Source organism: Aspergillus fijiensis (assembly GCF_003184825.1).
Source record: "Aspergillus fijiensis CBS 313.89 unplaced genomic scaffold BO72scaffold_74, whole genome shotgun sequence".
NCBI classification, from domain to species: Eukaryota; Fungi; Ascomycota; class Eurotiomycetes; order Eurotiales; family Aspergillaceae; genus Aspergillus; species Aspergillus fijiensis.
The window spans coordinates 24141-50152 of NW_024469050.1; the positions used below are offsets into that span (position 1 = coordinate 24141).

A 26012-nucleotide genomic window follows, 5' to 3' on the forward strand; every position below is an offset into this window, starting at 1 on the left:
GAGTTTATTTGCTTGAGTGTGGTGGTGGGAGAGTGGAGGTACTTTGGCGTGTGCTGCCCGGTGTGTATAGTATCTCACCTGTCGAGAGCAAGCTGATTGCGAAAGACTGGCCAAATTCTCTATGAATTAGAATTCGATTATTTTGTGACATTGATTATGAATTCCAGATTCATTAACCGAGACAGCATGTTGGAAGCATTTGATCTATGATGGTTACTAGATAAAGTGTGGGTCTCATGAGAACAGCACCAGGAACTCCATCGATCGATGATCTGTATAAATTCAACCATCCATCTGTTGCTCGAGCAAGGGGTCTGGGCGAAAGGGGTCTGGGCGAAGAGCAGACTAACTGTGGTTCTCAAGCTCTGCACTCGATGGAGGGTGCTCCGTATACCGCAGTCACAATATCTGTTTGGAGAAGAATCATGGAAAGCTTCACGGTGTGGAAATGAAGTAGGTATGCTGTTGAGACCACATTGAGGATAAATTGCTCTTACAAGATATTGCAATAGCCCGGTCGAGTCATGTGACCATTCATCGCGCCTGCATCAGCCGCTCACTCTTGTCGTAGTCATCACCATCACACAGCTGACACAACACCTGGGCTAACGGACGGCGTCTGATTTGTCGTCAAAATCTGTCCAAAATGTCACCTTCTTCAGTCTTGCTCGCCTATTACTCGTTGAAGCACGTCAGCACTGAAGCTTTTGTGCTACGCGAATCTGGCGTGTCCTGCCTCTATGGCCTCAAGCTGAGGGGTAGACCCTGAACGCAGTTTGCGATGGCGCCTACCTGAGCTCAAAGGTAAGATAAGAGCTTCCCAAAACACAATTTACGCAGTCTTCGCCAAGTGACGAGCGTTGCGCTTTCCCCGGATGGACAGAGGCTGGCTTACAGTTCCAACGAGAAGGAGATCCCCCTTTGGCAGGTGGAGAGCAGCGGCGCGGATACCATGGTGGACACGTTGCCGATTGACGTGCCCTCCCCGACGAGGCGTCTCTCCATTTCACCGGACAGTCAATATATAGCCCGTGCTAGTGACCAGGGAGTCGACATTTGGAGCGTGGCTGATAAAATGGTTATACGCCGGCTGGGGAATGACGCGGGAGACGTAACGTCGGTGTGTTTCTCGGCGGACGGTCGATTGCTTGCACGAGCTGAAAGTGATATTTGGTCCAAGATTTCCCTTACGGACATCACTGCCCCGGGCCACGGATTCTGTGGTTTTATTGTGACCTCCTAACGGGATCCAGTCCGCGCGCTGGCTTGCTCACGCGACGGTCGGTATATACTCAGTAGTTCTGAGACCACCAACGAGATAACTCTCTGGGACGTTGCTACGAAGGAAAAGCTACAGATTATCGAGGCCCCCGGTCCGACCCAACTGCTTCGGTTGTCCGAGGATCAAAGATATGTGTTGACCGAGCGAGGGGCCTTCCCGATCTCGGGTGCTTCAGCTCCAGGCCAGGACGGTTCTTCGGCGCCAGCCACAGTCGAGTGTCCCGCCTTCCTGGCCGTGCGTGATAATTGGATAGTAACCGGTGCACGGAGACGTCTATGGCTGCCGCCGGAGTATCGGGGGGTCTGGGCTTTGCATGGAAGGGTATTTGACATTGGGAGCAAGTTGGGTCGGGTACTTAAGTTTGTGCTCCGGGAATGATCCCGGGCTGTCTTCGAGATCTTGCTTGATTGACGCCGACAATTCAGCTTGACCAGTCACAGATTTGTCCTTGGGGAACATTATCTTGTGTGGTTTTTATTTTTATTTTTATCCGGAACATTTCGCTTTGGGTGCTGGGTCACTTATATGCCTTTCAAGAATCAAAGTCTACTCCCGTTGTAGGGTAAACCTCGAGAGAACTAGCTGAGGAAGTCAAGCGATACGTCCAAGGATAAGCTGCTGGAGCTCGAGCCTTGTACGTAGCTTCGTTATTCCGGCTGGAAGCCGTGGTTACCACCTGTTTGTGCTTGACTCATTACCATAACAACGCCTGCTGGCATTTCGCCCGGACCGCAAATGCCCGCAGTCCCCTCGAACCCACTACCCAACTGAGCTAAACATCAGATAACGCAAGATAATCAAAGGCCACGTGCAGCCCTCCCAGCGCGTCCCGACCAACACGTCCAGCCTCCTGCAGCCCTACAAGTGGATTTTCGCGATTGCTTTGACATCTCGACGCAGGCAGCGATGTGATTGGACCCCTCCAGGCTGACCCCTGTCGTCACGTACCGAATAACACGTCCAGGAGTCTCAGCCTTAAAAGTGGATTTTCGTGATCAGTTGACATCTCGACGGAGGCAGTGATGTGATTGGATGAGTCCAGGTGAACCCCTGTCGTCGCGTACCAAGTAACGCGTCCAAGGGCGGGTTCAGCCTTAAATGTGGACTATCGTGATGCTTTCGACATCTCGACGGGGACAGGCTGGGTACCTTAGGTGCCTTACTAGGTAGGTGGTGGGAGGCCCGGGAGAACCCGGTGTGTATATCGGGCCAAACTATATTCTTACCAAATGTGTAATCCAATGATACATGGCCATAAACCTAGGAAAGATACAACCACCTCATCCTCTTCATCACCCCATGCATATATCCAGGTGAAACCCCTCATCAAAAAAGCCGGATCAAAACGGCAACAGCCGCTCCCAGGTCTCCTCCGACGCCGCCTTCCACTCCGCCTCCCGGAAATCATACGGCCAGCCGTACTGCTCCTGCAGCGTTCTCTTGATCCGAGGATACTGCCTTGCAATTTAGCATCTCGATTGCAGGAAGAAGCGAGAAAGGGGGTGGCGGGGGGGGGGCAACATACCACCTCGCCCGAATCCTGAACCCAGTAGCCCCGCACCCCGCTGTGTCCACAGGGAATCATCTGCAGAGCCCGCAGCTTCTCCAGATGATCCGACAGAAACGTCGGGGCGTGGTGGGCGTGATACGCGCGCAAGTCAATGGCGTCGTCGCCGCTGCCGCTGGACGGGATCCCATCCCACTCCCAGACTCTGATGGTATCTACGTATCATATCCAAATCAACCGCTCGAACTCTCGCCATACAGCCTCTTTTCGAAGAGGGATAAAGAGAGGAGAAAGGGGAAAAGGGGGTGGGGGGCTTACTCTCCGCCACATCCAACACCCAACAGTCTCCTTCATCCTCGGGACAGCTCAGCGCGATCTCCTGCGGGCGCAAGACATCCCCGCGCAGCTCGTCGACATGCCCGTACCGCTTGGGATCCCGACCGCCGCGGATCTCCTCGTCCTCGAGGTAGACGAAGGCGCGCGAGAGCGGGGTGATCGGGACAGTTTCGGCGAGCCGCGAGGTCCGGGGGTAGGGCAGGCGCTTCAGCAGCGAGATCACGGCGGGGTCGAGGTGCAGGGCCGCGCAGAGGGGCTCGTTGATCGCGTGGCCGGCTCCGTCGGCGGGGGGCCAGATCAGTTCGTCCGGGTTGATGTAGTTGAGTTGCTGGTAGGTGCGGTAGATCTTGGTGATGAGGCCGACGAGGGTGGTTTCGTTGTAGGGGAGGCGCGGGGCAGGGATGTCATTGGCGGGGTCTGGTTCGTCTTGCTTTGAGGGGTCTGGTTCGGGGGGGTGGGGGATAGGAGCTGCCCGAAGGCGGTTTTGGAGATGTTCTTGGCGCCATTGGAATAGGATTATGAAGGTGGCGTAGGTTAGGATGAGGAGATGGAGCCATCCGACGAAAGAGTCGGGGAACTGCACTTTACAGAATGGCATTCTTGTGGGTATGTATGGTTGGGCGCAATCGGAGAACTGTCACATTCCGTGAAGTAAGGAGGAAGAGAAGTTGCATTAGAAGAGTGGGTGCTTGTGGCAATGATTATACCCAGTTCATCTATATTTGAGGAAGATGCGTGGACTAGAGCAGCGCAGGACGGTGGATAAGGGTTTATCGGGGACGTGGATAAGTGAATAGGCAGACAATTCAAGGCCGTCAGGCTACAGAGATAACCACCGGGGTGAGCGGTGAGCAGCAGCATGACCAGTGGGCCGCTGACAGGTATAACTAGGTACAGTACAGTACAGTACAGTACGATGGCGGTAGCATCCTTTATCCGTAACTTACGGCTAACAGGAGATTTGCGAGGGCAAGTTATGGTCTCCCGCTCGTTGCAGGGGGTCGGTGTTCCAAAGAGCATTTCATATTTCTCTCCTGACGAGAACATATGTCGCATGCACCAACGTCAATTTGCGGAAGCTCTGAGCAACCGAGTTAAGAGTAAGATTACCTTCGCCGCACGTCCCATAGCTCAGGATAAATCTCTGCACTCCTCACCGTTTTAGCCTCCAGGCCTCGGTTTGGATTGGTCTGCTCGGATCCGCTAAGATATAGTTTGGATATACTAGTGTATGGGGGCCAAAACACCTCGGTTCCGACGCAGGATGCAGGAGTCCTGCAGGAACGTCAAACTTAAGATCGAGCCACGAGGAGCGGCTGGATACGAGGTGCTAATTACGCCAATCTAATCTCCGACAAAGAGGGGCCAGCCGGGACTAACTTAGGGACCATGATTTTTCAATAGTGCAAGGCCAGACACTTTCCGGGAGGGTTAGATTGGATAGTACTGTACTGTCCGGATTTGGCATTTGATTCCGAAAGAATAGAAGAGCGTAAAGGCTGAATCCAAGATAATCCAGCTGGCTGATGGTTGAAGAGGAAAAAACAAGAAAAACAAGTTCCAATGCTGCCGGGTCTTGTGTTGATGCAGATGGCGCCGGAGGAGAAATATTCTACACAAAGGGTCGATTAAGCAAAAAGTCCCTTTTAACAACCTGAACATGTTCAAAAACCAACTTCGAAACTGCATATAGACCAAAATGCGAGAACAATTCAGCCGCGTGCCCGAATGACCTCTTCGCCTAGACATTACATTGGGGTACAATAACTTCCGGATCGAACTACAAGATTCCCACGCAAATATAGGTTTCGGTCCACAAATCCGTGCAATCCGTCCCAATGGCCGGGTTCCACTCCTCCAGTTCAGCCACGGTGACCCCCTCCGCGCTCGCGATGCTCGAGCAGCCGTCCCCAGTGACCACATAGTAGAAGGAATCGCAGTCCGACACCATGCCCGTCTGGATCGGAGTGGGAGTCGTGACTCCGTTGCCGGTTGTCGTTGTCGATGTTGTCGTTGCAGTAGCAGTGGTGGTGCTTCCCTCAATCCCGACGCACACATAATCGCCCACGTCCAGGTCAGCGCAGCTGCTGCCGACAGCAGGGTTCCAGGCGTAGAAATCAGTCAGTGCGATCCCCGCGTCGGACGCAATGACCGAGCAGGTATCTCCGGCGACCACGAGATGGAACGCGTCGCAGGTCGCGGTCATGCCCGTCTGAATTGGGGCGGGCGTGACGATGCCAGTGCCGCTGCTGGTGGCCGTGGTTGTGGTTACAGTCCCAGTCGCTCCAATGCACACATAATCACCGACATCGAGATCAGCGCAGCTGCTGCCAACCGCAGGATTCCAGGCGTAGAAGTCGGAAAGTGCGATTCCCGCGTCGGATGCAATGGCTGCGCACGTGTCTCCGGAGACCACAAGATGAAACGCGTCGCAGGTGGCGGTCATGCCCGTCTGAATCGGTGCGGGCGTCACGATGCCAGTGCCGCTGCTGGTGGCCGTGGCTGTTGCTGCTGTGGAGGAGACTGCACTCCCTGTTGCCCCGATGCACACATAATCACCGATATCGAGGTCTGCGCAGCTGCTACCAACTGCAGGGTTCCAGGCGTAGAAGTCGGACAGTGCAATACCGGCATTAGAGGCAATGGCCGCGCACGTGTCTCCGGAGACCACGAGGTAGAACTCGTCGCATGTGGCCGTCATGCCTGTTTGGATGGGCGAGGGTGTGGTGATTCCCGCGCTCGCCACGGTCGCAGATCCAGTCGTGGAAGCAGAGATGGTGCTTGTAATCAAAGTGCTCGCGACAGATGGAGTGGATGTCTGCGATGTTGTGGACGAGGTCGACGAGGTTGATGAGGACGATGTGGTCCCGAAGATCTCAAAGTCGATGTCCACGCAGTAGTCATAGCCCGCAACCAAATTGCAGTCGGTGTACAGTAGCGAGAGGTAGGGATTCTATTTTCATGTGTCAGACCCTGCACGTCGCGGGATGTAAGAGTTGACCTACCCATGCAAGAAAATCCTCTTCGGTGATCGAGTATGTAGCCTCGATGTCGGCACAGGTCAAGCCGGTCGTGTAGGTGACCCATTCACTGCAGTCTGAATTCGCCCCGGGAAATGCGGTGCCAGAGGGGGCGATCAAGTATCCCGCAGTGAGACGGCTCGCCACCAGAACTGATGCGATAAGGGTAATAAAAGCCATTTTAGTTGAGAAAGCGACCAGCAAGGGTGCAGGAGACTTGATCGACTGCCGCACAAAGAGATGAACCGGCGTATCGTTTATATAGAGCCTAAAAGGAAGGGAGGCCCGGTCAAGCATATACAACAGTGCCTAGAATTAGTCAACATGCGAACCTTCCCACTATTCCACCGCAAAAGGATGGCCGGAGTAGTAGGTAAATTACTAGGTCAGTTACTAGGTCTGTCACTAGGAACAGTACTAGGAACAGTATAATAGGTAACTTCTTGGCACTCAGGGCCGGCATTGACTGCCTGACTCGGCATAGTCTCCCCCCTGCCAAGCCTCAATACAATAAGCGAAGCTCTGCTAAGCTCGCTAAGCGCGGAGCCCCAACGACTGCCAAGAGCCAACCATAGTCCAGGCTAGAATGACAAGGAGGCAAAAGCATCCTGGGCATCCTGGGCATCCTGCAGGACGGAGCTAGCCTCAATGTTAGTCCCAGAGCTAGCGATATATGGTTGATTGATTGTCTGATCTCTCAATTTTTCACGGCACGTGGTATAGGCAGTTTGGGGGCTAAAGACTAAATTTCTTTCGGTCTAACTTCGTTCTGACTTGGCGAATGCCTCGTGGTTTGCAGAAGTGGCGTGAAGGCGGGGCAGATACATGCATGCCGCTGGCTCAAGTCTGTTCCTGCACTAGTAGCCAGAGCATGGGATCCACCTGGAAAATGAAAAGAGAGGATAGCCTTGCGTTGGTCCAGTATGGATTGATTGTGTTGCGTAAGTCAACTTACAGACGATGGCGTCTGGTGTGGTTATGTGGTGCTTTAGCGATGCTTCGAGTAATGTCCTCTGAGGCAGTGTTAGTATTTACAGTCTTGACGGCGGAGGGGGGTGCGCGAGATGAGGCGACTTTGAGGATGGTATAAAGCGAGCGCATTGCCCGCTGCACTGTTTTTGTCATTGCATCAAGCTCTTCACAGTCGCTATGTCGACCCTGAATTTCCTATAGCCTCACACGTTCTCTCTTTGTCACTCTTTCCTCTCTCTCTCTCTCTCTCTTTCTCTCTCTCTTTCTCTCTCTCTTTTCTATTTCTTTATTTTGTTTTTTGGATACCTTCATTTATTCAATCTTCTCTCTTGATTAAACGACATACCCTGCTTTCGGGGTCTGAGCTACCATGAAGCTCCCTCGCATGACCCAAGCCTTCACGGCTGGCTTAGCCCTGCTGGGTCCAGGGGTCGTCGCAGACAGTGTCGATGCTCAGTCGGCCTTGTCTGCCTTTCTCAGTGCCAACCCAATCAGTACACGGTCAGCTTCCGAGCCAAAGGCCACGGTCGACTTGGAGACCCTGAAAGCTGCCGTAGTGGCGGGAAATTACACTCCGTCGCGGTCATGGGAGTTCCTTCGCGCTGCTTGTCCAGGAAGTTGTACTGACCTGGGACTCGATTCGTCGGCCTGGCCGGTCTACTCCGGCGTCCACCGGCTCTCTCTGTGTGATGAGACAATGCTACTGCAATTCGCTCTATACACCACTGTCAATCAGTCTCAGAGTCGAGTCGGTCTTCGTGGCTGCACGGCGGACCTGGTTGCTGATACCGCCGCGCAAACTGGAAGTACTTCGTGTCAGATGCCTACGAACATGACCTCCGTGGTCTCGTCTCTGCAGATTTCCCGCGACACGGCCTCGTCGGCAGCATCCTCTGATAGCGACGCGGTCGCCGCGTTGACCCAACTGTTGGCCTACGAGACACTCAATCCGTCGGCTGCGTGTAATGAGACCATCAATTTTGCCCTCGCGGGACAGACCACGGTGGGTCTGTATATGGGCAGCAGCTTGCACAGCCAGAACCTTCTTGCTCCCATTCTCGAGTCGCTCATTGAAGAGATTCAAGACAAGGGGGTCTCCGAAACTCTAATGGTGCAGCTCTGCAGCAGTCAGCACAGTGCCCGGTACGCCTTCGGCGTTATCGTCAGTGCCAGCGGAGACTTGTCGGTCGCTCAAACCGCGGTGCAGACGTGGCGCAACAGTAGCTGCATAGCCACTCTGGATGATAGCACTATCTGGCAGAACCTCACCTATTCGATCCCCACTGTGTCACACGCCCAAACCAACACCACCAGCCTGTGGGCTCGTCAGCGGTATGCCCCCAGCCAGCTTCGCTCGCGTGACGATGACGATGACGATGACAGCACGACTTGTACGGCAGTGCAGGTGGTTTCCGGCGATACGTGTGCGACACTAGCGACCGAGTGTGGCATTACAGCGACTGAGCTCAGTACCTACAACCCCAGTTCCACCCTATGCTCGAACCTGACTGTGGGCGAGTATATCTGTTGCACGGAGGGATCCGCTCCAGATTATGCCCCCTCGCCTGATGCAGATGGTTATTGTTACTCATACCTGATTCAGACCGGCGACTCTTGCGACGTCCTCGCCGCCACATATACTCTGACCAAGGACGAGATTGAGAGCTACAATACCGAGACATGGGGATGGTTGGGCTGCGGTGATCTTCTCGTCGGTGAATACATGTGTCTGAGCTCGGGTTATCCTCCAATGCCTGCGGTGATCGCCAACGCCGTCTGCGGGCCGCAAGTCAACGGGACAGTCAGTGTTCCATATGGAACAAATCTTAGTACCCTGAACGAGTGCCCGCTGAACGCCTGTTGTGATATCTGGGGGCAATGTGGTATTACGGCAGAGTTCTGTACCCCCACCGAGTCAACCACAGGCAACCCGGGCACGGCCGCGAACAACACGAATGGTTGTATCTCGAATTGTGGAACCGAGATTGTACAGAGTGACGCTCCCAGCGAGGTTTTTAAGATTGGATATTTCGAGGGCTACGATGTGGAGCGCGCCTGTATGCGTACCATGATTGCGGATATCGATACGAGTCTATACACCCATATCCACATGTCCTTCGCCACGCTGAATGCAGATCTGTCCTATAACATCTCCAGCCTGGAAGATCAATGGAATGACTTTGTCGAGTTGGATGGAGTCAAGCGCATAATCACTGTGGGTGGATGGGATTTCTCGACCGACGCGGACACATACGACATCTTTCGGTCTGCAGTCTCCGATAGCACTAACCGGGCTACCCTGATCACGAATACCATTGATCTACTCACCACCTACGATCTCGACGGTGTGGATTGGGACTGGGAGTATCCTGCTGAGCCGGATATTCCAGATATTCCTGCCGACAGTACCGATGACGGGACCAATTTCTTCCTCTTTCTTCTGGAGCTGCAGATGCAGATGGCAATTGATGCCCCGGATAAGACTATCTCAACGACGGCACCTTCCTCGTTTTGGTACTTGAAGGGCATTCCCATTATGGCCATCAGTGAGGTGGTGGATTATATTGTCCTGATGGCCTACGATCTGCACGGGCAGTGGGACTGGAACAATACGTATGCTGATCCGGGCTGTCCCCAAGGCGGTTGCTTGCGGTCCCATGTGAACTTGACGGAGACTGTCAGTGCCTTATCGATGATCACCAAGGCAGGCGTGCCCTCGAACATGGTGGCTGTGGGAGTAGCGAGCTACGCCCGATCCTTCCAAATGACTGAGGCCGATTGCTACGGCCCCGAATGCACCTTCACCGGCCCGGATTCGGGAGCGGTTCCAGGCGCTTGCACGGACACTGCTGGGTATATCTCCAACGCCGAGCTCGCAGGGATTGCGGAAGAAGAGGAGGTTTATACGTACATTGACGAAGATTCGAACTCCAACATCATGGTTTGGAACGACACCCAGTGGGCGGGCTATATGGACGATGATATCAAAGCCAGCCGCGCCGAGCTCTACGAGGGCTACAACTTCTTGGGAATTGCTGACTGGGCGATCGACCTGCTGACCTCCAACGGGTCGACTTCGACGTCGGAGGGATCGAGCTGCGAAGTGTACATTGATCCATCGATCTGGGACGAAGACAGTCCATCTGTGACGGCCGTTCCCGGATGTTCGTTGATTTGGCCCCCTCAGCCCCTCAGCAGCACGACAACCATCACCCTGCCCCCCTGGACTACCACCCTGACCTACACTACTGTGGTGACTGAGACAACGTCCGCCTCCAGTGGCGGGGATGTGACGGCAGTCACCTCTCACGTTAGCTACTGGTTCCCAACCATCATCAGCATTCCTCCGGTGCAGACGACCGCAATTCCTGTCTGGGGCGTCAATCTCCCCAATGGCAGCACCACTGGAACAATCTGGCTGACTTCCTCGGTTGAGCCATCACCGTTTGCTATTACTTGGACTCCGTAAGTGCTCGCAACCCCCGTTCAACCCCGGCTGTTGGATGTGACTGACCATGATTCTAGTACCATCGGAGGCACCACCGTGGTGTCGGCTGCCACGACCACCGCCACCGAGACCTCCAACGTTGTCGTCTGGGGCGACTACACCTACGTGGAGCCGGCTGTCACCGAGACTCTGGGTGGCTCAACTACGGTGATCTCAGGAACCATTCTGCCTCCCGTGACTACGACGGTGACACCGGTCGTCTATCCCAGCACCACGGACACCACTCACGATACCAAGCTCAACAGCAAGACCACCAAATGGACGAGTGGCAAGCCTCCAAGTCCGACGGCAACAGCGGGCTGTGCGGGATGTGGCACTGGCTGTCAGTGATTATTCTCCCTTCCTCCTCATGTCACAGAGAAGCTAACTTCTGAAACCTGCGTGGTAGGTGTACTGTTCTGTGATTCTGACTGCCCTATCTGCCCTATCGGGGTAGACATCACTGGTGGAGGCAGTGGCGATGGCGACGACGACGACGACTCCTCGACCACGACGACATGTTCCAGCACGACCACGACCTCGAACTGCGACGTGTACTGCACCATTGCAACCGAATCCGCCATTGCGACCACGGATTGCACCTCGACCACCTGCTACTCGGTGACCGGATGCGATATGACCGCCACAACGAAGACCTTCACTTCGGAGACCACGGCCGCCTGTCCCGCCGTGGCGACGGGGGCGGATCTGGCGCTCAACTATGATAGCTTTTCGGGCTGCCAGGCATGTGCGTGGCACTTTATCCCGTTCTACGGCGACGATGACGCCTCGTACGAGGACGATTGGCCGATGCTGGCGGAATCCGAGTACGCGTGGCCGTCCATCGACCTGAGACGTCGTGGAGTGGCCGCGGATCTTCCCCGGATGACCGGCACCGGCACCGGCACCGTGATGATGCCGACGTCAACAGCAAGAGCAACTGCGACTGTGACCGGACTCCGAAGGACTGAGCCCGCGAGCGCAAGGATGACCACCGCGCCGGCCAGGGCGCCAGGTGCACATGGCAAATTCATTGAGAAACGCGACGGAGCCAAGCGTGAGACGATCAAATCGGTGGGCAAATGCGCTTTGGGCGCGGATACCACCGTCACCGTGCCCCCCTACACCAACGGATACGACTGGTACAACAGTGAGACGGATGGTCTGATTGTGGGCTCGCAGACGGACATGCCGCGGTGGTATCATACCACCACGGCCGCTGGTTGTGCGGTGGAAGTGACCCAGGTGGCTGTCGCTGACCTGCCGACGGATTTTGGCGATGTGGCCACGATGGACCATGCCTGTGAGTATCTCCTCGCCTCAGCTTACCTTGGAACAATCGACATGAAGCTGACTACGTGTTACAGGGGAAATGGGATGGCTGAAGGACTTCTTCAGCCAGATGTTTACCGGTGCCACCACGAGCACCTTCTCGTGCGCCGACGCCGAAGTCATCTTCTTCGGCTGCGGCAATCGCTTGCAGAGCGTGAGTATCCGTCGAGGCCCAAGTACATTCTCCCGCTGACTCTCATGACCTTTTCTCCCTGGTAGATCTACTCGGCCATTGCATCGGATGACTACTTTGAGTTCATTGGAATCAGCAAGGTACTCAATCGCCTCAAGGCGGCGATTGCCAAAAAGGACTACGGAGGCAAGACCTTCAAGAATTGGACCAACACGAAGGGAGTTGGAGCCATCAAGGCAACCACGCCTTGGGTGGGAACCGCCGAGACGAATGCCCTGCAGTCGATGGGAGCGCGCACCAAGTTCCGCTCCAAGATGGAGCTGCTCTGGCAGATGGCGGCTTCGTGTGTGGTCATCACCGATACTAACGTCAATGACTACATGCAATCGACCAACGCACGGATCTACAACAAGATGTGAGTCTTCGCTATGCGGGTGTGTGTTTTGTAGTCATACTAACGGGGAATCACTCTCCCTTGCCAGGCTTGCGTTGGACAACTGGATCAGCGCCAACCTCGATAGCACGTACTCCGACACCGACACCAAGAAGTTTGCAGTGCAGTTCACCAACTTCATGAACACCTACTCGACGGTCACGACGACGGTGCAAGGGTATATCGACACGCTGATCACGGTGATGGACGCGGAGTCGGCGCTGCTGACGACCATCGCCGGCAACTCCGGCCTGACCAACGCGCTGGACGAAGCCAACGATATGCTCACGGGCTACGCGGCCCTGAAAAGCAAGTACTCGAGCGTGTGCTCCACCAGTATCACCTGGGACTTCACCGCCGACGCCAACCCGGCGCTGAAGCGGCGCGACGACGACGATGACACCGAGACCACGGCGGCGGCGTGTACCATCAGCTCGTCTCCCACCACCACAGCCAGCGCCTCAGCCTCCAGCGACCCGCTGTGCGTGATTGGCGAGGACCCGGACGCGGGGATTAGCGGGGCGTTCTGCGTCTGCACGGGGGCGGCCAGCAACATCCCGACGATGACGGGCAGCAACCCGTGCGGCTACACGGTGCTGCCGACCTCGACCTCGACCAACAAGTACCCGTACACGTTCACGGACTCGCTGGGCGACCAGATCGCGTGCGCCTCGACGACCAAGAAGGTCAGCGACGGCACGACCGTCACCAGCTGCGCGGGCGCCTCGACCACCGTCTCCATCGACTACGCCAACAACCCGTACCCTTACACCTTCACCGACTTCTTCAGCGACGTGATCGCCTGCGAGTCCACCACCATCTACGACGTCGCGGGCTACGAGCTGACCGAGTGCGCGGGCTCCAGCACGACGCTGGTCACCGCCACCACCACTGAAACCGAGGTCATCACCACCACCGCCCTCAGCGATCTGTGCGTCACCGGCAATTACTACTCGTGCGTCACCTTCCTGTTCAACTTCCGCATCGCCTCGTGTCCCGGCACCCCCAAGGCCCGCGCCGAGTGTATGGAGGACGCTTCTTCGGATGTGCAGATCGAGTGTGAGAAGCTGTGTGTCATGACCACGGGGACGACCACCATGACGGTGACGACGGCGGCGGCGCCGTAGAGGTATGGACTTGTGGCTGGCCTCCCTCTCTCTCTGTATAGATCTCTTGTATTAGTGAGAAAATAAGAACCTTTATTCCATACGGAACGGCCGACACCCGACTATTTCAGTATATCTCATATGCCAGCGTAGCGACATGGCCGTTGTTCTGTTCCTAGACACGATGACTGGCTCGTGTGGCCTAGGGGTGCTGTGACTCATGAACATGAGATTCGCGATCGTAGAATCTTGACTCCATAAATCTACACATCCGACTTACTTTGAATCAGGATTCATGACATCACTCGTGGTCCGTCCCCATTATCCTCAGGTGAATGCCTCCCCGCCAGAAACACCATTTAGGGCTCGACCCGCCCTGTCTTCCCGCTATAAGATCACCTCTGCTCCCCCGTTCCCCGTTCCCCGTTCCCCGTTCCCCGTTCCCCTTTCTCTCCGACCCGCGCCCCATCCAACCCACACCCACCCAACACCAACACAAACACCATGGACGCTGAACCAGCATCCTCATTCCTACCAGGGAAATTTCCCCCCGAAATCTGGCATCACATCGTAAACCTCGTAGGCAACCCCCTCTCTCCCCCTCTCCCCGACTCGCCCTCGCCAAACTAACCTCCAAACCGCAAGCTCTTCTGGACCGACCGCACCGCCCTGAAAGCCCTCGCGCAGACCAACCAAGCGCTGTACCCCGTCGCCGCATCAGCCCTATTCCGGACCCTGCATTTCGAGTTCAACGGCGGGATGGATCTCTGGGCGCGAGAGGAGGCGAAACGCCCGTGGTCCGCGCCCGATCCGCCCGTGCGGTGCTGCGCGTTTGTGCGGGCGATCGTCGTGACAGGCCACCAGCCGTGGGATGCGGGGCTTGGTGATGGCGTCGACGTCATGTCGGATGCCCAGGAAGCGATGCTGTATTATCTGTTTGGGGCGGCGAGGGAGCTTCGGCGGTTTTAGTTGAGTCTCTTCCGTCTTGTTCAGGTGGGCCTGCTCTCTGACTACGTTTTTTTGGGGGGATTGTAGTTGGTGGTACGAGACGTACATGCCCGGGGTGATTCTCCGGCGCCTCTACGAGGTCTCCCCGGCGACGGAGGTGCACATCCTCAGTTCCCAGGTCGCGCTGACCCAGAGGATACACCTGCATCAGCCGAGCCGGGGGCCTCCGCAGCTCGCGTGTCTCCGGTCTGTCGCGGCAGAGTGGTTCCGCGGCGAGTATGATCCGGTCCCAGATCGGGGCCGGGGGAGGGGGAGGGGGAGTGTGCACCGGCCGGCGTCGTTGAAGGAACTGATTGTTCGGGGTCCGCGGCTGACGCATCTGTCGCTGACGGGACGGTCGACGTGGCGACGGGGGCAGCGCTGGGCAAACGAGGCGCCGGGGAAGGAGGAGGAAGAAACAGCGGCCGAGATCGAGGAACGAGGGCTGATCACGCTGGAGGACGGGGATCGGCTGCCGGAGACGCTGGCGCATCTCGCGTTCCGGGGGATGCGGTTCGGCGCTGCGCAGAGTCGTCTCTGGGCGACGCAGTTGCGCTGGGAGGGCGTGCGGTCCCTCTCGCTTGTTGCAGTGGACTGGATTCACCTCTTGCCTGCTCTCAGAGGGGGAGCTCAGCTGCGCGAGCTGGTCTGGCTCGAGCTGGGCATGCCGCGGTTCACGAATAGGGGAAGAAGAATCAATCCGGAGGCGGCGCGACAACGCGCCGGGCTGCTGGAGGCCTTCCTCCGGACACTGCCCCGCTCGCTGCGCACCTTTATCGGAGTGGACCTGCCTGCGGACGTGGTTGCGGTGGTGGCCGAGGCGCACGGGGCGGGCCTGCAGCATCTGCGCCTGAGGACATCATCATCATCCCGCGATCCAGCGACTCTCGCGCCGGCCCAGCTGCATCAACTCCCCGAGGACTTTCCCAACCTCCGGTCTCTGGGCTTGTTTCTCCCCTCTTCGCAGTGTGACAGTGACATTGATAGCCTCCTCATCCCGCTCCGCCGTCTCCCGCACCTCCACCATCTGGAGCTGAATTTCCCTACTCGACAGTCTGTCCCGCGCCCCGACCAAGGGCCTGCCAATAACGACTCCCTCAACATCGATTCGAGCAATATATCCAACCTTTTCCACCGTCTCGATATCCCGGATGGCCCACACCTGCGCTCCTGCCACATCCTGCACGGGGACTGGAATAGCCTCGACCACCCGCCCTACCACAGCAGCCAGCACGACGCGATCCTCGTTGCCGAACGCGACCCCGCCGGGTATGTCCAGGTCTCCCGACTGCCACGGTGGCGACGGGCTACGGGACACGATCGACACGGCACGCCGACTTCCTCCGTGAACCTGGTGGGCCGGACGCTGGAGGTGGGGGGATGGCCGGGGATGGCCGGGGAGGCGGAGGCGGGGCTGACGACCACGGCGGTCGCGGTGGATATAGGATGGGGGGTGAGGGATGCTCGGTGGGGGAGACGGTAGATCGATCCCGAGACAATCATGCGTGGAGGATGCTTTGCAATTGACGATTCTGTGTGAGGGACGCTGGGTTTCTCTTTTGTGGAGGGGTGGGGTGTGTCTAGTGTGACCGTCTGGTGATTGCTAGGGAGATTTTGACCCGAGGCGGGCTGGGGGGTGGGGGGCGCACAAGAAAGGGATATACTTGAATATGGTGTTTGATCGAGATACTCCCTCGGAGCTTGCTAGCTACATCAGAAGCTTGTACAGATTTTGAAGGTTTTACTTATGTGGCTACCTAGGGTACTTACTTCTGTTTCAGTAACATGGTTTCTAGGGTTAGAGTATAAGTATATTCATGTAAATAGACACGTTTTTGCCTCTGGGTATAAATATAAAAGATAATACAAGATACAGGGTATAGATCCAGGGATATACCTGGATACCAAAAGATTAGCTTTGTCGATTGGTGAAAGGCTGCCAGTTACATACTATACCTTATAGAACGACTACTACCACTAGTTCTCTTCCATGGCTAGTAACATCTCAATTAGTCAACACGTACCTCAATAACACCGTTAAGGTATATGTCCAATGCGAGGCCTGGCACGTTCCGTACCGCACCGCTCAAATTAAAACCAAAGAAACTAACTGCACCTGATGGAAGCAGACGTTTAGCAAGAGTCAGATAACGGCTCGTTCCAACCCTTCCACCTCAACACAGCAACTTGACCCCATCCCACGCACCACCCAACCCCTCATCCTGCTCCAAACACGCTTAGATCGACCTCCGCAGCGAAGCCACCGCCTCCACCCCACCATCCCTGACCTTCGGTTCCACAAAAAACACCATCCCATCAAACAACGCGTCCATGAACACCGGACTAGCCAGCGAAGGCGCCACGCCATCCATCTCCGCGCCCGCGTACAGCGGAAACCGATGCCACCCCGTCGCGATGAACGGGGCCGCCGCCACCACTGGAAAGTTCAGCTGGATCCGGGACGTGTCGGGCTGCGCGGCGATCCACCTCCCCAGTTGACGCACCTCCGCCGGGGAGACGTGTCGGATGCGGTCGTTGATGAGCCCCGCGATCTGCCAGAGGGGTGCCTGCGTCAACGCGGTTGAATCCAGCTCTATCACGGGGGTTACGACCGTGTTTCCGAAGGTTCGTTCGGGCAGGCTGAGATGCGGGAGGAAGTTCACGCTGGTGCCGGAGACGGAGGATCCCAAGGTTGGATGGTGAGGACGGGATCGCGCTGCGCGCCTTCGAGGGTCAGGTCCCATGGCGCGAGCAGCGGGTTTCCTGCGTTGGGAAAGTCGAATACGCTGAGTTCTGTGTCTGGTGCCGAGGGGCTGCGGGCGAAAGAGCGAAGAGGTGCGTCGCAGTGGGCTTCGGAGAGATGGATCCCGGTGCCGAGTCGGGTCATGGACCGGACGCCGGTCGCGGGATCGATGCGCAGTCGGCCAGTTAGGTGGAGGTAGTAGTCTAGGAGACGGCTGATGGCTTTGCGTAGTCGCTCGACCGGGATCAAGTTGACGGAGGGCGAGGACTGGTAGATTCACACGGCGTTGACGGGGGTTGCGAAGTGGTAGAGGTGGTCGAAGGGTCCTAGCATATACGGATCGGGGAGGGAGATCGGGTGGTCACTTTGGATGACATGGGTTGCGGTGGTGGTGAAGTTGGCAGTCGAGAGGGGCATTGTGAGTATTCAGGCGGTTGAAGCAACAAGAATCTGATGAGATAGAGGCGTCAACAGTGAGTTGAATGCAAGAGGGGTTTTGTTCACGTTAGATGTGGTTGGTAAAGTTGAAATTTCCTAGATGCTTTAGGGCATCATTACAGTGAGTCGGTACAGACATCGGGCACCCTATTGAGCTTAGCCTCAGTCGCTTCATTGATCTGCAATATCCACTCGTAGCCCCTACAGCTTCGCTCATGTAGAGATTATTACTACGTACGGGCTTTCCGGACCGACTTCCCAGTAGCTGAAGGGCATTCAGGATAAGCAGTGGTGCAATAATCCATAGTCTACAGATCTCTGCAGAGCACCACAAGTAGCGAACAGCAGCATTTCAAGGTTAGATCTTAGCTTCTCATCTTGGTAAGCATATTATAAGTACTGACTACTACCCAGCTGCTCAGCTTTTGTCTCTATGTGCGAATATAGTCCCTCCCCCGAGCCAGCCATAGACAAGCTTCCTATCCAACAATGTCGCATTGTCGGTCCTTATTTCCCCTGTCCTCCATCCGACCCTTGCGCTACAAGCACCATCTCATGACCACCGCTACTCCCATTCTCACCTTTCCCCTTCAGACTGTGCCAGTCATACAGCAGAGCCCCCAGACTCGATACGGTGGCTAAAACCAGCCCCACACGCAGCGCATCTTTGATCGCCACGGCATACACACTCTGCAGCGCGGGAGACGTAGCCGTCGACGCGCCCCCCAGCACCGAGTAAGGGTCCACATCGGGCGCCAGCGTCCGCAGGGCTGCGGTTATATGTTCCAGGAACACCGCCTGCGCCACGGACACGAAGACGGCACCCCCGAACGTCTGCGCAAAGAGGACGATCCCGAGACCCGTGGCAACATCCGCCTCGGGAAGAGTGGTCTGCACCATGTAGAGGCCTTGCTCTTCGCCCAGGCCGATGCCGGCGCCGCACAGGATCTGATACCCGATCCAGCGGGCGCGCGGGGTCTGGTGCGGCCGCACCGTCGCGATCAGACCCGTCCCAACCGACATGAGGATCGAGCCCCCGTAGACGAACGGCGTGTAGTATCCTGTGGCGGCGGTCCCGAAGCCGGCACATACAAACCCGCCGACGACACTGCACATGAACGGGATGAACATGATGGCCGACTCGACGACTGAGATTCCGTCAACCAGTTGGAACCAGAGTGCTGGAAGCTTGGATTAGTGATAGTAGTGAAGCACTTGAGCGAGTTTTGTGACTCACGTATGTAATAAACGTTGACCTGGAACGGTAGTGAGATCTTAGTCAGCCAGGAGGATCTTAGGGTTGCGTATCGAGCACCTACAAAGAACACGCCACCAAGACAGAGACTAAACAGGATCGCAGCACCCATGCTTCGCCTGTGTAGCAATCGTAAAGGGATAACAGCGCTATCTTGCATCCATCGCTCGATGCCGGCGAACACGCAGAAGAGGATCCCGGAGACTGTTAGCAGAACAATGATATAGGTGTCGTCCCAGGCATACTTCGTTCCGCCCCAGGAGAGTGCGAGGAGAAGGCAAATTGTGGCCAGAATTAAAGTGATGGTGCCGCCGACGTCGAATCGGGCAATCTGACTGTATAATCCAGTCGAGGCTCGTGTGACACTGGGATTGCTCCGGTAGAAGAAGGTCACAAAGAGCATGACTACACCCCCGATAGGCAGATTGATGTAGAAACACCAACGCCAGGTTGTTTTCTCGGTGAAGGCTCCGCCCTGCTTGCGGTGTCAGTGTGCTGTAACAGTTATCAATGTCTGATAGCACATGGGCAATACCAGCAGAGGTCCAGCGACACTCCCGAGGGCAAAGGTACTGCCGATGATGCTATTCCATGTTGGTCGCCGCGGCAGCGGGACGCACTCGGCCAGAATCAGGGTGGTGCCGGCGGAGATCCCAGCGGACCCCAGCCCTGCCAGGGCTCGTCCAAGGATAAAGATATTGGAGCTCGGTGCTGTAGCACAAATAGCACTCCCGACCTCGAAGACCAGTAGTGCGGCCAGAAAGACCACTTTGTTGGAAAAAAGCGAATAGACCTTGCCGAAGAACGGCTGGAATGCACACGAGGTTAAGGGGTATATTCTATTACAATCTTCCTCGTTATTCGAGTCGATCCCCGCTGGGTTAGCGATGCAAGAGTTGGCAGAACGTACGCTGCATACCAGCCCACATCGTCAATACTGTCGAAAGCGTCGGTGATTTGAGGCACCGCAGTGGATAGTACGGTGTTGTCTACTGCGACGCACACAGTGGCCAAGCACAGGACGATCGCGACCAGGAGCAGTTTGGGGAGCTTGACCAGCTCGGTTGTGACCCCTACCTCGGTTTCTGGAGACTGATGGGGTATTACTGGCTCGTTTGCCTCTGGAGGGGACATTCTAGCTCTCAGGGTTTCTTGCGTTCGAGTAGCATGAAATGTTCAAAGTGGGCGAAAAGGTTGGTGGTTGACAGGTTGGAGTGGGGGGAGAAACACTCTCTACTAATGCCCTTATCTCACGCTAAGTCGGGCCAAGCCGGTAATTGGCATAACCCCTCCTTATTATAACTTAGCCATTGCTTGACTTAACCATGCCATATTTGCATGCTGACCATGATGACATACGTACTTATCCACCCTCACATTGACCATTCCTAAACTGAAGCTCATTCACACTAATTGGCTCCTTGTCGCAGCGTTAACCTTTTTCTTATCAACATCTCTTCGTCAGACCGAAAACGGGTTGCCGAGATTTCAGTCTAGTCAAGCGCTCCAAGCTCGATCAGTCTATGAGTGTACCCATCGAGTGAATATTGAAGTTATTCCATATAGTAGTAAATCATGCTCCAACCGAAAGCTCAATAACACATTATTTTTGTTCCTTGGTTCTGTCCCCTCGGCCCTAAGAGGCGGTGATCCTATCATGCTCAACAGCCTAGCGATCGCCACCAGCCATATCTCGCAAATATGCTAGATAAATCGCATAATATTGACTGCGACGCTGGGCTTGTTCTCCCGAAAGACTGAGACTTGTCATCGTTGCTTGTCGAACCTCTTGAGAGATTAATTAGATTCACCTATTCATCCACAAATATGGAAACACGCACTCTCTCAACTCATAAATTGTCGAACACTTACTATGTGATAAAGGCTCATGGTCAACACTTCAAGATATATAAGGACTCCTCCTCTCGTGCTGCTGCCTACCGGTACATGGGGCTGTAGGCACCGCCTCGGATACTTGACAGTGTCTGCCTTGAGCAAGGGTGCTACTACGACGCCGACGTGAAAAAGACCTGGGACCAGGCATGGAATTACGACCAGCAACACGCCGCCGAGACGCTTGGGGCGGAGGTCAAAGGAGGCCATACCTATCGGGTGACCGGCAACGGCCGCGAGTCCATCCCAAAACTGATCAGATTTGTGAAATCGTCGTAGAAATATGCCTACCAGCAGCACGGTGGGGAATACCTGCAGTATGGGGGGCTGACCTCTCAGGTGGAAAAGGCCCTCGAGGCGCAGTCGAATCATACGGGGAACAACTGGTGCTACTACTTGGGGGAGCACCACAGGGCGCGAGTTGCCCAGGAGAAAAAGGACGGGTATCAGAGATCCTATCTCATTCGGGACGTGGGCTGTGTGTTGCAGAATGGAAAGATCGAGAGACTAGATGGAAGTATTGACGACTAGACATGATTGGTTATTCGGTCGGCTGTATGAATTGCCAAGATTTCAGTAAGAGATTGGCATGCTGGTGCGGAGGTGATATCTTGCTTTTCAGGCAGGCTGAGCTTAGTACATGCGCTGCCACAGGGTGTGGATGTCTCCGTAGTAGAAGTTGAGAATTGGCTCAATTGATTCGATGCAGCAAACAACGAAAGATTTGAATAATTGCTACTGCTAGGTTGTGCTACACGTTCCATGCAGTCAAATTCCATTGCCAGGAGACACACAGGTCCAGTAGAAAAGGCAAAGTTATACATAATGTACCTGTAGTCGTAACAACCACCGGGGCCGCTCGCTCGCTTCCAGGCGACAATACTTCCAAAGATCCTGCCTCAGGTGTCAATGGGCGGGAAATATTCTCACGTGATCCCTCCGCGGACTTTCACCCCACCACCGCAAAACTTTCCCCTCCACGCCTTCAGCCTCATATACGATTAGCCCAGACAGCTTTGGAACCTGAACCATCGCTACAAATTCCTCGTGTTTCCCTCCCACTCTCTACAATATCTCACCGAGCCGAGGACGCGGAGAATCCTACACCAAATCCATCTCCTACTAAAACCCCCCATCCACCGCCCTCCCTACCCTCCAACCAACCGCCCAAAACCCACAGTAGCAAGCTCCGCAACAGCACAACACCAACAACACCCACAACAATGGCGCAAAAACTCCACCTCACCCTAACAACCACCCTAACCCTCCTCGACCAATTCCAAACCGCCCTCACGACCTCCAACGCATCCTCCACCTCCCCAACCACCTCAACCACCGAAACAATCACCACCAAAGACGCCCTCCCCCTCCTCTCCGCCTCCTCCCTGACCCTAAAATCCCAAATCACCAAACTCTCGCTCGTCTCCATCACGGCCCCATTCACCCCGACGGCCGCCATCCCAATCCTAACCGCGCTCAACGAATCCGTCCTCCCCTCGCTCGTGACCGCCGCCCTCCTCATCACCGCCACGGACCACACGCAAGCCTTCCAGACCGAGGCGCACGCGCTCACCCGACTCGCGCTGACGGAGCTATCCGTGTTACTCAAGGAGGTGCAGAGGATCGCGAGCAGGAGTGATACCTCAAAAAAGAAGGGGGAGGAGCTGGCGCAACCCGCCAAAGACGCCGTGACGCTGGCGGCGGCGCGGGCGTGGGAGTCGTGCGACGCGCTGGTGGATCTGGCGGCCAAGGGGGTGGTGGGGTTCGTGGTGCGGCGGGTGGAGCAGTGGCGGGATCTGGTGCGGGATGCTGTGGGGGAGATCGAGGAGTGGGATCCCGACGAGGAGGGGGATGAGTTTTTCGACGAGTTGTTGAGTGATGATGACGGTGATGATGATGCTGATGATGCCGAAGATCAAAAGGGGGAGGATGAGGATGAGGAAGAGTCGAAGGCGTTGCATGCGCAGAAAAAGTCGACGCTGCGCGTGTTGAAACCCATCGCGCAGGTGTATCCGGCGATCGTGACGCACCGGCTCAAGAAGACGGCGGATGCGGTGGCGGAGGTGGGCAAGTTAGAGGCGTTGACGGAGAATCTTCGGTTGATTCCGGAGCTCGTGGATGAGGTTGCGGGGGCGTTGTACGAGGCGAACCCGGACAAGTCAGGCCGGTTTCTGGGGCAGACTAAGGACAGGGCTGTCGCGGCTTTGGAGCTGGTCAAGTTGCCTTGGCAGCAGGGAACGACGGGTGAGGAGAAGGGGGACAAGTTTACCACTTGGGTGAACACATGGTTGAAGGTCATGGATGAGCTGAGCAAGTCTGTCTTTGGCTCGGCGTGATTCTGGTGATTGCGTGGCCACTGATGGGTGAATTCGCTGGATTGCATATACCTTCGTATGTTAAATATACAACACCATATCTTCCCGACTTTACAGCAGTTTCTGGTGCCTGGGATTCGTCCCCGATGCAATTGTAGTCTAGCAGCTTTGAGGTGGAAAAGTACAGGTACATTAAACGCAGTAATCATTAACGCATCAATAAGATATTGTATCTGCTCAGTGTATATAAATCCAAAAACACGATGAAACCCTAGCGCAGCGTACCAGATCCGAGAGCTAAACATCTAGATAACATCATAAGCCTTAATCAACTTCTGTTTACTTCTTTCTTGGCCTGGGAGGCGGATTCCCCGGCGGCATCCCCCGAGGTATGAACTTGGGCCGAGTTCGGCTTGCCCGGGCTTGCTCGGCCGCTCCCGCGGAAGTCGACTCACCCTCCGGATAGAAAGTCCTATAGGCCTGTATCAATTCATCGTCACCGAAATCGCTCGGCCCGGCGTCGGGTAAGCCGTAATAGGGATCCTTGTCCGCCTCCGGAGTCGAACGCAGGCCACCATCGTAGTGATGACAAGGGTCCATGTGCTCATACTCTGGGTTGGCGCGTTCAGGGTACGGGCGGAAGTGCGGCGGCGGCGGCGGCGTAGGATATCGGGGGGCATGATCGACATAGCCCGGCTGAGGGTGGCCATATCGTGGGTCACCCATATAGGGAGGGTCATACATGCGGTGTGCACTGGTGCTCATCGGCCGGGGGGGTGGCGGAGGATAGTGTGCGTTGTTGGTGAACTCGTGGTAATCCTGGTAGAGAGAACCGTAGCCGGGACCAGACATCTGGCGCGGTCGAGGAGAGCTCGAATGGAAGTAAGCCTTCTTCTGGTACTCCGGGTCGCGCTCGAGAAATTTCTCCATGTTGCTGTTGATTTTGGCCCGTCCACCGGGACCCATGTTCTTGTCCAGCTCGGCCAGGTACCCGGATTTACCCCCAGAGCTGCCCGAGCTACCACTGTCATGTGGACGAGGCTTGGTGACTGGGGGGTGATCCCCGTTTCGCTTTCCAGGTTTCCTGGACGGGGCTATGTTATTGTGATTGTTCGAGGAAGCAAAACCGTTGCTGTTGGCATACGCCAAGCCCTTCTCTGCGCTGCTGCCGCTACTGGCATGACCCCATCGTGCCGAATTGCCCTGTGGACTGAGAGAACGCGGGTTGGGAGAAGCGTTCGGCCTATGCTGTGGAAAGTGATATTGACCCACGGGCTTTAGCGGCGGATATATGTTGATGTTAGACTTTGGTTCCTTGATCGAGTGAGGAATAAGACACTTACGGGGCCATATGGGTGCAGCTGAACCGCGACCTGTCTTTGCAGCTTCAGGATATAAGCCTTCAGGTCGTGGATCGTTCTATCCTTTTTCTTGGATGCCCCCCGTCGCTCGGTTATCAAGGTGATTGGGTCAGTGTGCATACACGGCATCTTGATGGTCTGACATTGGATGCAGCCTTCCTCATCGATTGTGCACTCTTTCCTCAGGTTCTGCTCCCACGAAAAGAAAAAAACGGTCAGCCAACCCTACTTAATCACTCTATCTTATAGTGGAGTGAAAGAAATAACACCAACGGAGTGAACCCACCTTGCAACGGTCACAAGCGATCGGGGTGCGGGTTTTCCGCATCTCGATGTACTTCTGGCGGATCGCCTCAGAATGATCGGCCTCTGCTTCATACTTCTTGCGTCTTTTGATCTTTCTTTTTGGGACGTAGTCTTTTCCGCTACCTTCCACCGCATAGGCTGAGTTTCTGTTCATGGGATGCTCGCCTTCATCTTCACCATCTTGGTGCTCCTCGTACTCGTCATCCGGCTCCACCGGGCGCCGACTCCCCTTGTCATCGTCGCTCTCGTCGCCATTTTGTGATGATGGCGAGGACTCTCTCTCATCATCCGCCTCACCCGCGGAGTCACGGTCCGCCTCCCGGCCCGGTCGTCTGTCGGTGATGCCTGCATCATCGACTTCCGACGGCGGCGTCGAGGAGGCCGTCTTCTGGCGGTTGCCGCTGACCACGCGCAGGGCGGTGATCAGCCGAGTCTCCACTTCATCATTTTGGTCCTCGCTGTCCGGGTCTGAGTGACTGTCGCTGTCGTTGTGGACAGTGAAGTCGCTGTTCTCGTAGTCCTCATCGCTGAGCCCTGCTTGGCTCGAGGATCTTTTCTTCGCTTCCGACATGGGTGTTGTCGTTTGTGGGAGTTTGGCAGTAGTGCTTGATATCGCCTTTGTCAGGGCGGTAGTAACTGCCGGGGTTTCTCTGTCAATGCAGAAATTATGAGGAATATGTCTGCTATCTGGGGACTGATCACCTTAAATGAGTTGAGACTTCCCGCTATGAAAAGGTGATCAGGATAATGGCCTTGTGGAAGGCGGAAGAAAAAGAGACAAAGAATCTTGGGCTGAACGGTGACTCACATTGTGAGTTCAAACAAAGAAAAACAAAGCCTACTTGTACGACAATGGCAAACGAGCGTCTGCAACGACGCTGGCCAGAGTTGGCTCTTCGAAGACATTGTTATTGTTTCTTGCACCTGTAGACTTTTGAAAGGAGTGGAGCGTAGTCTGTTGCTAGGTCGCCTGAGAGTTTAGACGATGATATAACTTTCAGAGTCGAGAGGTGTTGGGGAACAGCATCCTGAAGCAATACTCGGACTCTGCAGCAAGACAGGCGGTGTCTCCAGGGACATTTAACCGGGAGGTTGAGAGATTGCCG

General features: G+C 55.6%; 11 protein-coding genes across 11 annotated transcripts; 6 read left to right on the forward strand and 5 right to left on the reverse strand.

The window, feature by feature from the left end:
- Positions 1–646: 646 nt before the first annotated feature.
- On the forward strand, positions 647–1660 carry BO72DRAFT_531807 (WD40 repeat domain-containing protein; the record flags this gene model as incomplete). Its single annotated transcript, XM_040950396.1, has 3 exons — positions 647–758; positions 852–1163; positions 1254–1660. 3 exons carry the CDS (start codon positions 647–649, stop codon positions 1658–1660), a joined length of 831 nt encoding a protein of 276 aa, XP_040796513.1.
- Positions 1661–2490: 830 nt separating this feature from the next.
- Positions 2491–3901, reverse strand: BO72DRAFT_452590 (uncharacterized protein). Its single transcript, XM_040945758.1, has 3 exons — positions 3108–3901; positions 2808–3004; positions 2491–2736 (listed from the first exon to the last, which is right to left on the reverse strand). The coding sequence occupies exons 1-3, from the start codon at positions 3721–3723 to the stop codon at positions 2623–2625; spliced, it is 927 nt and encodes a 308-aa protein (XP_040796514.1). The 5' UTR covers positions 3724–3901; the 3' UTR covers positions 2491–2622.
- A 1004-nt stretch (positions 3902–4905) lies between these two features.
- BO72DRAFT_520703 (LysM peptidoglycan-binding domain-containing protein) lies at positions 4906–6325 on the reverse strand (the record flags this gene model as incomplete). The annotated part of the gene is made up of 3 exons (XM_040949726.1): positions 4906–5905; positions 5969–6078; positions 6131–6325. 3 exons carry the CDS (start codon positions 6323–6325, stop codon positions 4906–4908), a joined length of 1305 nt encoding a protein of 434 aa, XP_040796515.1.
- Positions 6326–7487: 1162 nt separating this feature from the next.
- Positions 7488–11105, forward strand: BO72DRAFT_340691 (glycoside hydrolase; the record flags this gene model as incomplete). Its single annotated transcript, XM_040940606.1, has 4 exons — positions 7488–8449; positions 8501–10582; positions 10643–10947; positions 11014–11105. Coding segments are annotated over 4 exons (3441 nt in total), but the record flags the coding sequence as incomplete, so codon positions are not given.
- A 785-nt stretch (positions 11106–11890) lies between these two features.
- On the forward strand, positions 11891–13651 carry BO72DRAFT_452591 (uncharacterized protein). Its single transcript, XM_040945759.1, has 4 exons — positions 11891–11907; positions 11972–12090; positions 12156–12484; positions 12552–13651. The coding sequence occupies exons 2-4, from the start codon at positions 11977–11979 to the stop codon at positions 13627–13629; spliced, it is 1521 nt and encodes a 506-aa protein (XP_040796517.1). The 5' UTR covers positions 11891–11907; positions 11972–11976; the 3' UTR covers positions 13630–13651.
- Positions 13652–14662: 1011 nt separating this feature from the next.
- On the forward strand, positions 14663–16078 carry BO72DRAFT_531811 (uncharacterized protein; the record flags this gene model as incomplete). Its single annotated transcript, XM_040950397.1, has 1 exon — positions 14663–16078. The coding sequence occupies one exon, from the start codon at positions 14663–14665 to the stop codon at positions 16076–16078; it is 1416 nt and encodes a 471-aa protein (XP_040796518.1).
- A 736-nt stretch (positions 16079–16814) lies between these two features.
- Positions 16815–17755, reverse strand: BO72DRAFT_531812 (uncharacterized protein; the record flags this gene model as incomplete). The annotated part of the gene is made up of 3 exons (XM_040950398.1): positions 16815–17235; positions 17259–17552; positions 17619–17755. The coding sequence occupies 3 exons, from the start codon at positions 17753–17755 to the stop codon at positions 16833–16835; spliced, it is 834 nt and encodes a 277-aa protein (XP_040796519.1). The 3' UTR covers positions 16815–16832.
- A 374-nt stretch (positions 17756–18129) lies between these two features.
- BO72DRAFT_439487 (MDR family MFS transporter) lies at positions 18130–20273 on the reverse strand. The gene is made up of 5 exons (XM_040943414.1): positions 19942–20273; positions 19567–19870; positions 19096–19506; positions 19014–19032; positions 18130–18957 (listed from the first exon to the last, which is right to left on the reverse strand). The coding sequence occupies exons 1-5, from the start codon at positions 20163–20165 to the stop codon at positions 18284–18286; spliced, it is 1632 nt and encodes a 543-aa protein (XP_040796520.1). The 5' UTR covers positions 20166–20273; the 3' UTR covers positions 18130–18283.
- A 585-nt stretch (positions 20274–20858) lies between these two features.
- Positions 20859–21455, forward strand: BO72DRAFT_500898 (uncharacterized protein; the record flags this gene model as incomplete). Its single annotated transcript, XM_040948931.1, has 3 exons — positions 20859–20974; positions 21014–21143; positions 21204–21455. 3 exons carry the CDS (start codon positions 20859–20861, stop codon positions 21453–21455), a joined length of 498 nt encoding a protein of 165 aa, XP_040796521.1.
- Positions 21456–21922: 467 nt separating this feature from the next.
- Positions 21923–23477, forward strand: BO72DRAFT_452593 (uncharacterized protein). Its single transcript, XM_040945760.1, has one exon. The coding sequence runs from the start codon at positions 22148–22150 to the stop codon at positions 23258–23260; it is 1113 nt and encodes a 370-aa protein (XP_040796522.1). The 5' UTR covers positions 21923–22147; the 3' UTR covers positions 23261–23477.
- A 101-nt stretch (positions 23478–23578) lies between these two features.
- Positions 23579–25477, reverse strand: BO72DRAFT_531815 (uncharacterized protein; the record flags this gene model as incomplete). The annotated part of the gene is made up of 3 exons (XM_040950399.1): positions 23579–24514; positions 24583–24789; positions 24887–25477. 3 exons carry the CDS (start codon positions 25475–25477, stop codon positions 23579–23581), a joined length of 1734 nt encoding a protein of 577 aa, XP_040796523.1.
- Between the last annotated feature and the right edge of the window lie 535 nt (positions 25478–26012).

Excerpts from the sequence above, each read along its gene's own strand:
- BO72DRAFT_452590 (XM_040945758.1), bottom strand. The coding sequence starts at position 3,723 with ATGCCATTCTGTAAAGTGCAGTTCCCCGACTCTTTCGTCGGATGGCTC. Across the intron at positions 3,005-3,107 it reads GGTGTTGGATGTGGCGGAGA|ATACCATCAGAGTCTGGGAG; the intron begins GTAAGCCCCCCA and ends TATGATACGTAG. Across the intron at positions 2,737-2,807 it reads TTCAGGATTCGGGCGAGGTG|TATCCTCGGATCAAGAGAAC; the intron begins GTATGTTGCCCC and ends ATTGCAAGGCAG.
- BO72DRAFT_452591 (XM_040945759.1), top strand. The coding sequence starts at position 11,977 with ATGGGATGGCTGAAGGACTTCTTCAGCCAGATGTTTACCGGTGCCACC. Across the intron at positions 12,091-12,155 it reads GCGGCAATCGCTTGCAGAGC|ATCTACTCGGCCATTGCATC; the intron begins GTGAGTATCCGT and ends TCTCCCTGGTAG. Across the intron at positions 12,485-12,551 it reads GCACGGATCTACAACAAGAT|GCTTGCGTTGGACAACTGGA; the intron begins GTGAGTCTTCGC and ends CTCCCTTGCCAG.
- BO72DRAFT_439487 (XM_040943414.1), bottom strand. The coding sequence starts at position 20,165 with ATGTCCCCTCCAGAGGCAAACGAGCCAGTAATACCCCATCAGTCTCCA. Across the intron at positions 19,871-19,941 it reads GATGTGGGCTGGTATGCAGC|AATATACCCCTTAACCTCGT; the intron begins GTACGTTCTGCC and ends AGATTGTAATAG. Across the intron at positions 19,507-19,566 it reads GTGTCGCTGGACCTCTGCTG|GGCGGAGCCTTCACCGAGAA; the intron begins GTATTGCCCATG and ends CACCGCAAGCAG.
- BO72DRAFT_452593 (XM_040945760.1), top strand. The coding sequence starts at position 22,148 with ATGGCGCAAAAACTCCACCTCACCCTAACAACCACCCTAACCCTCCTC.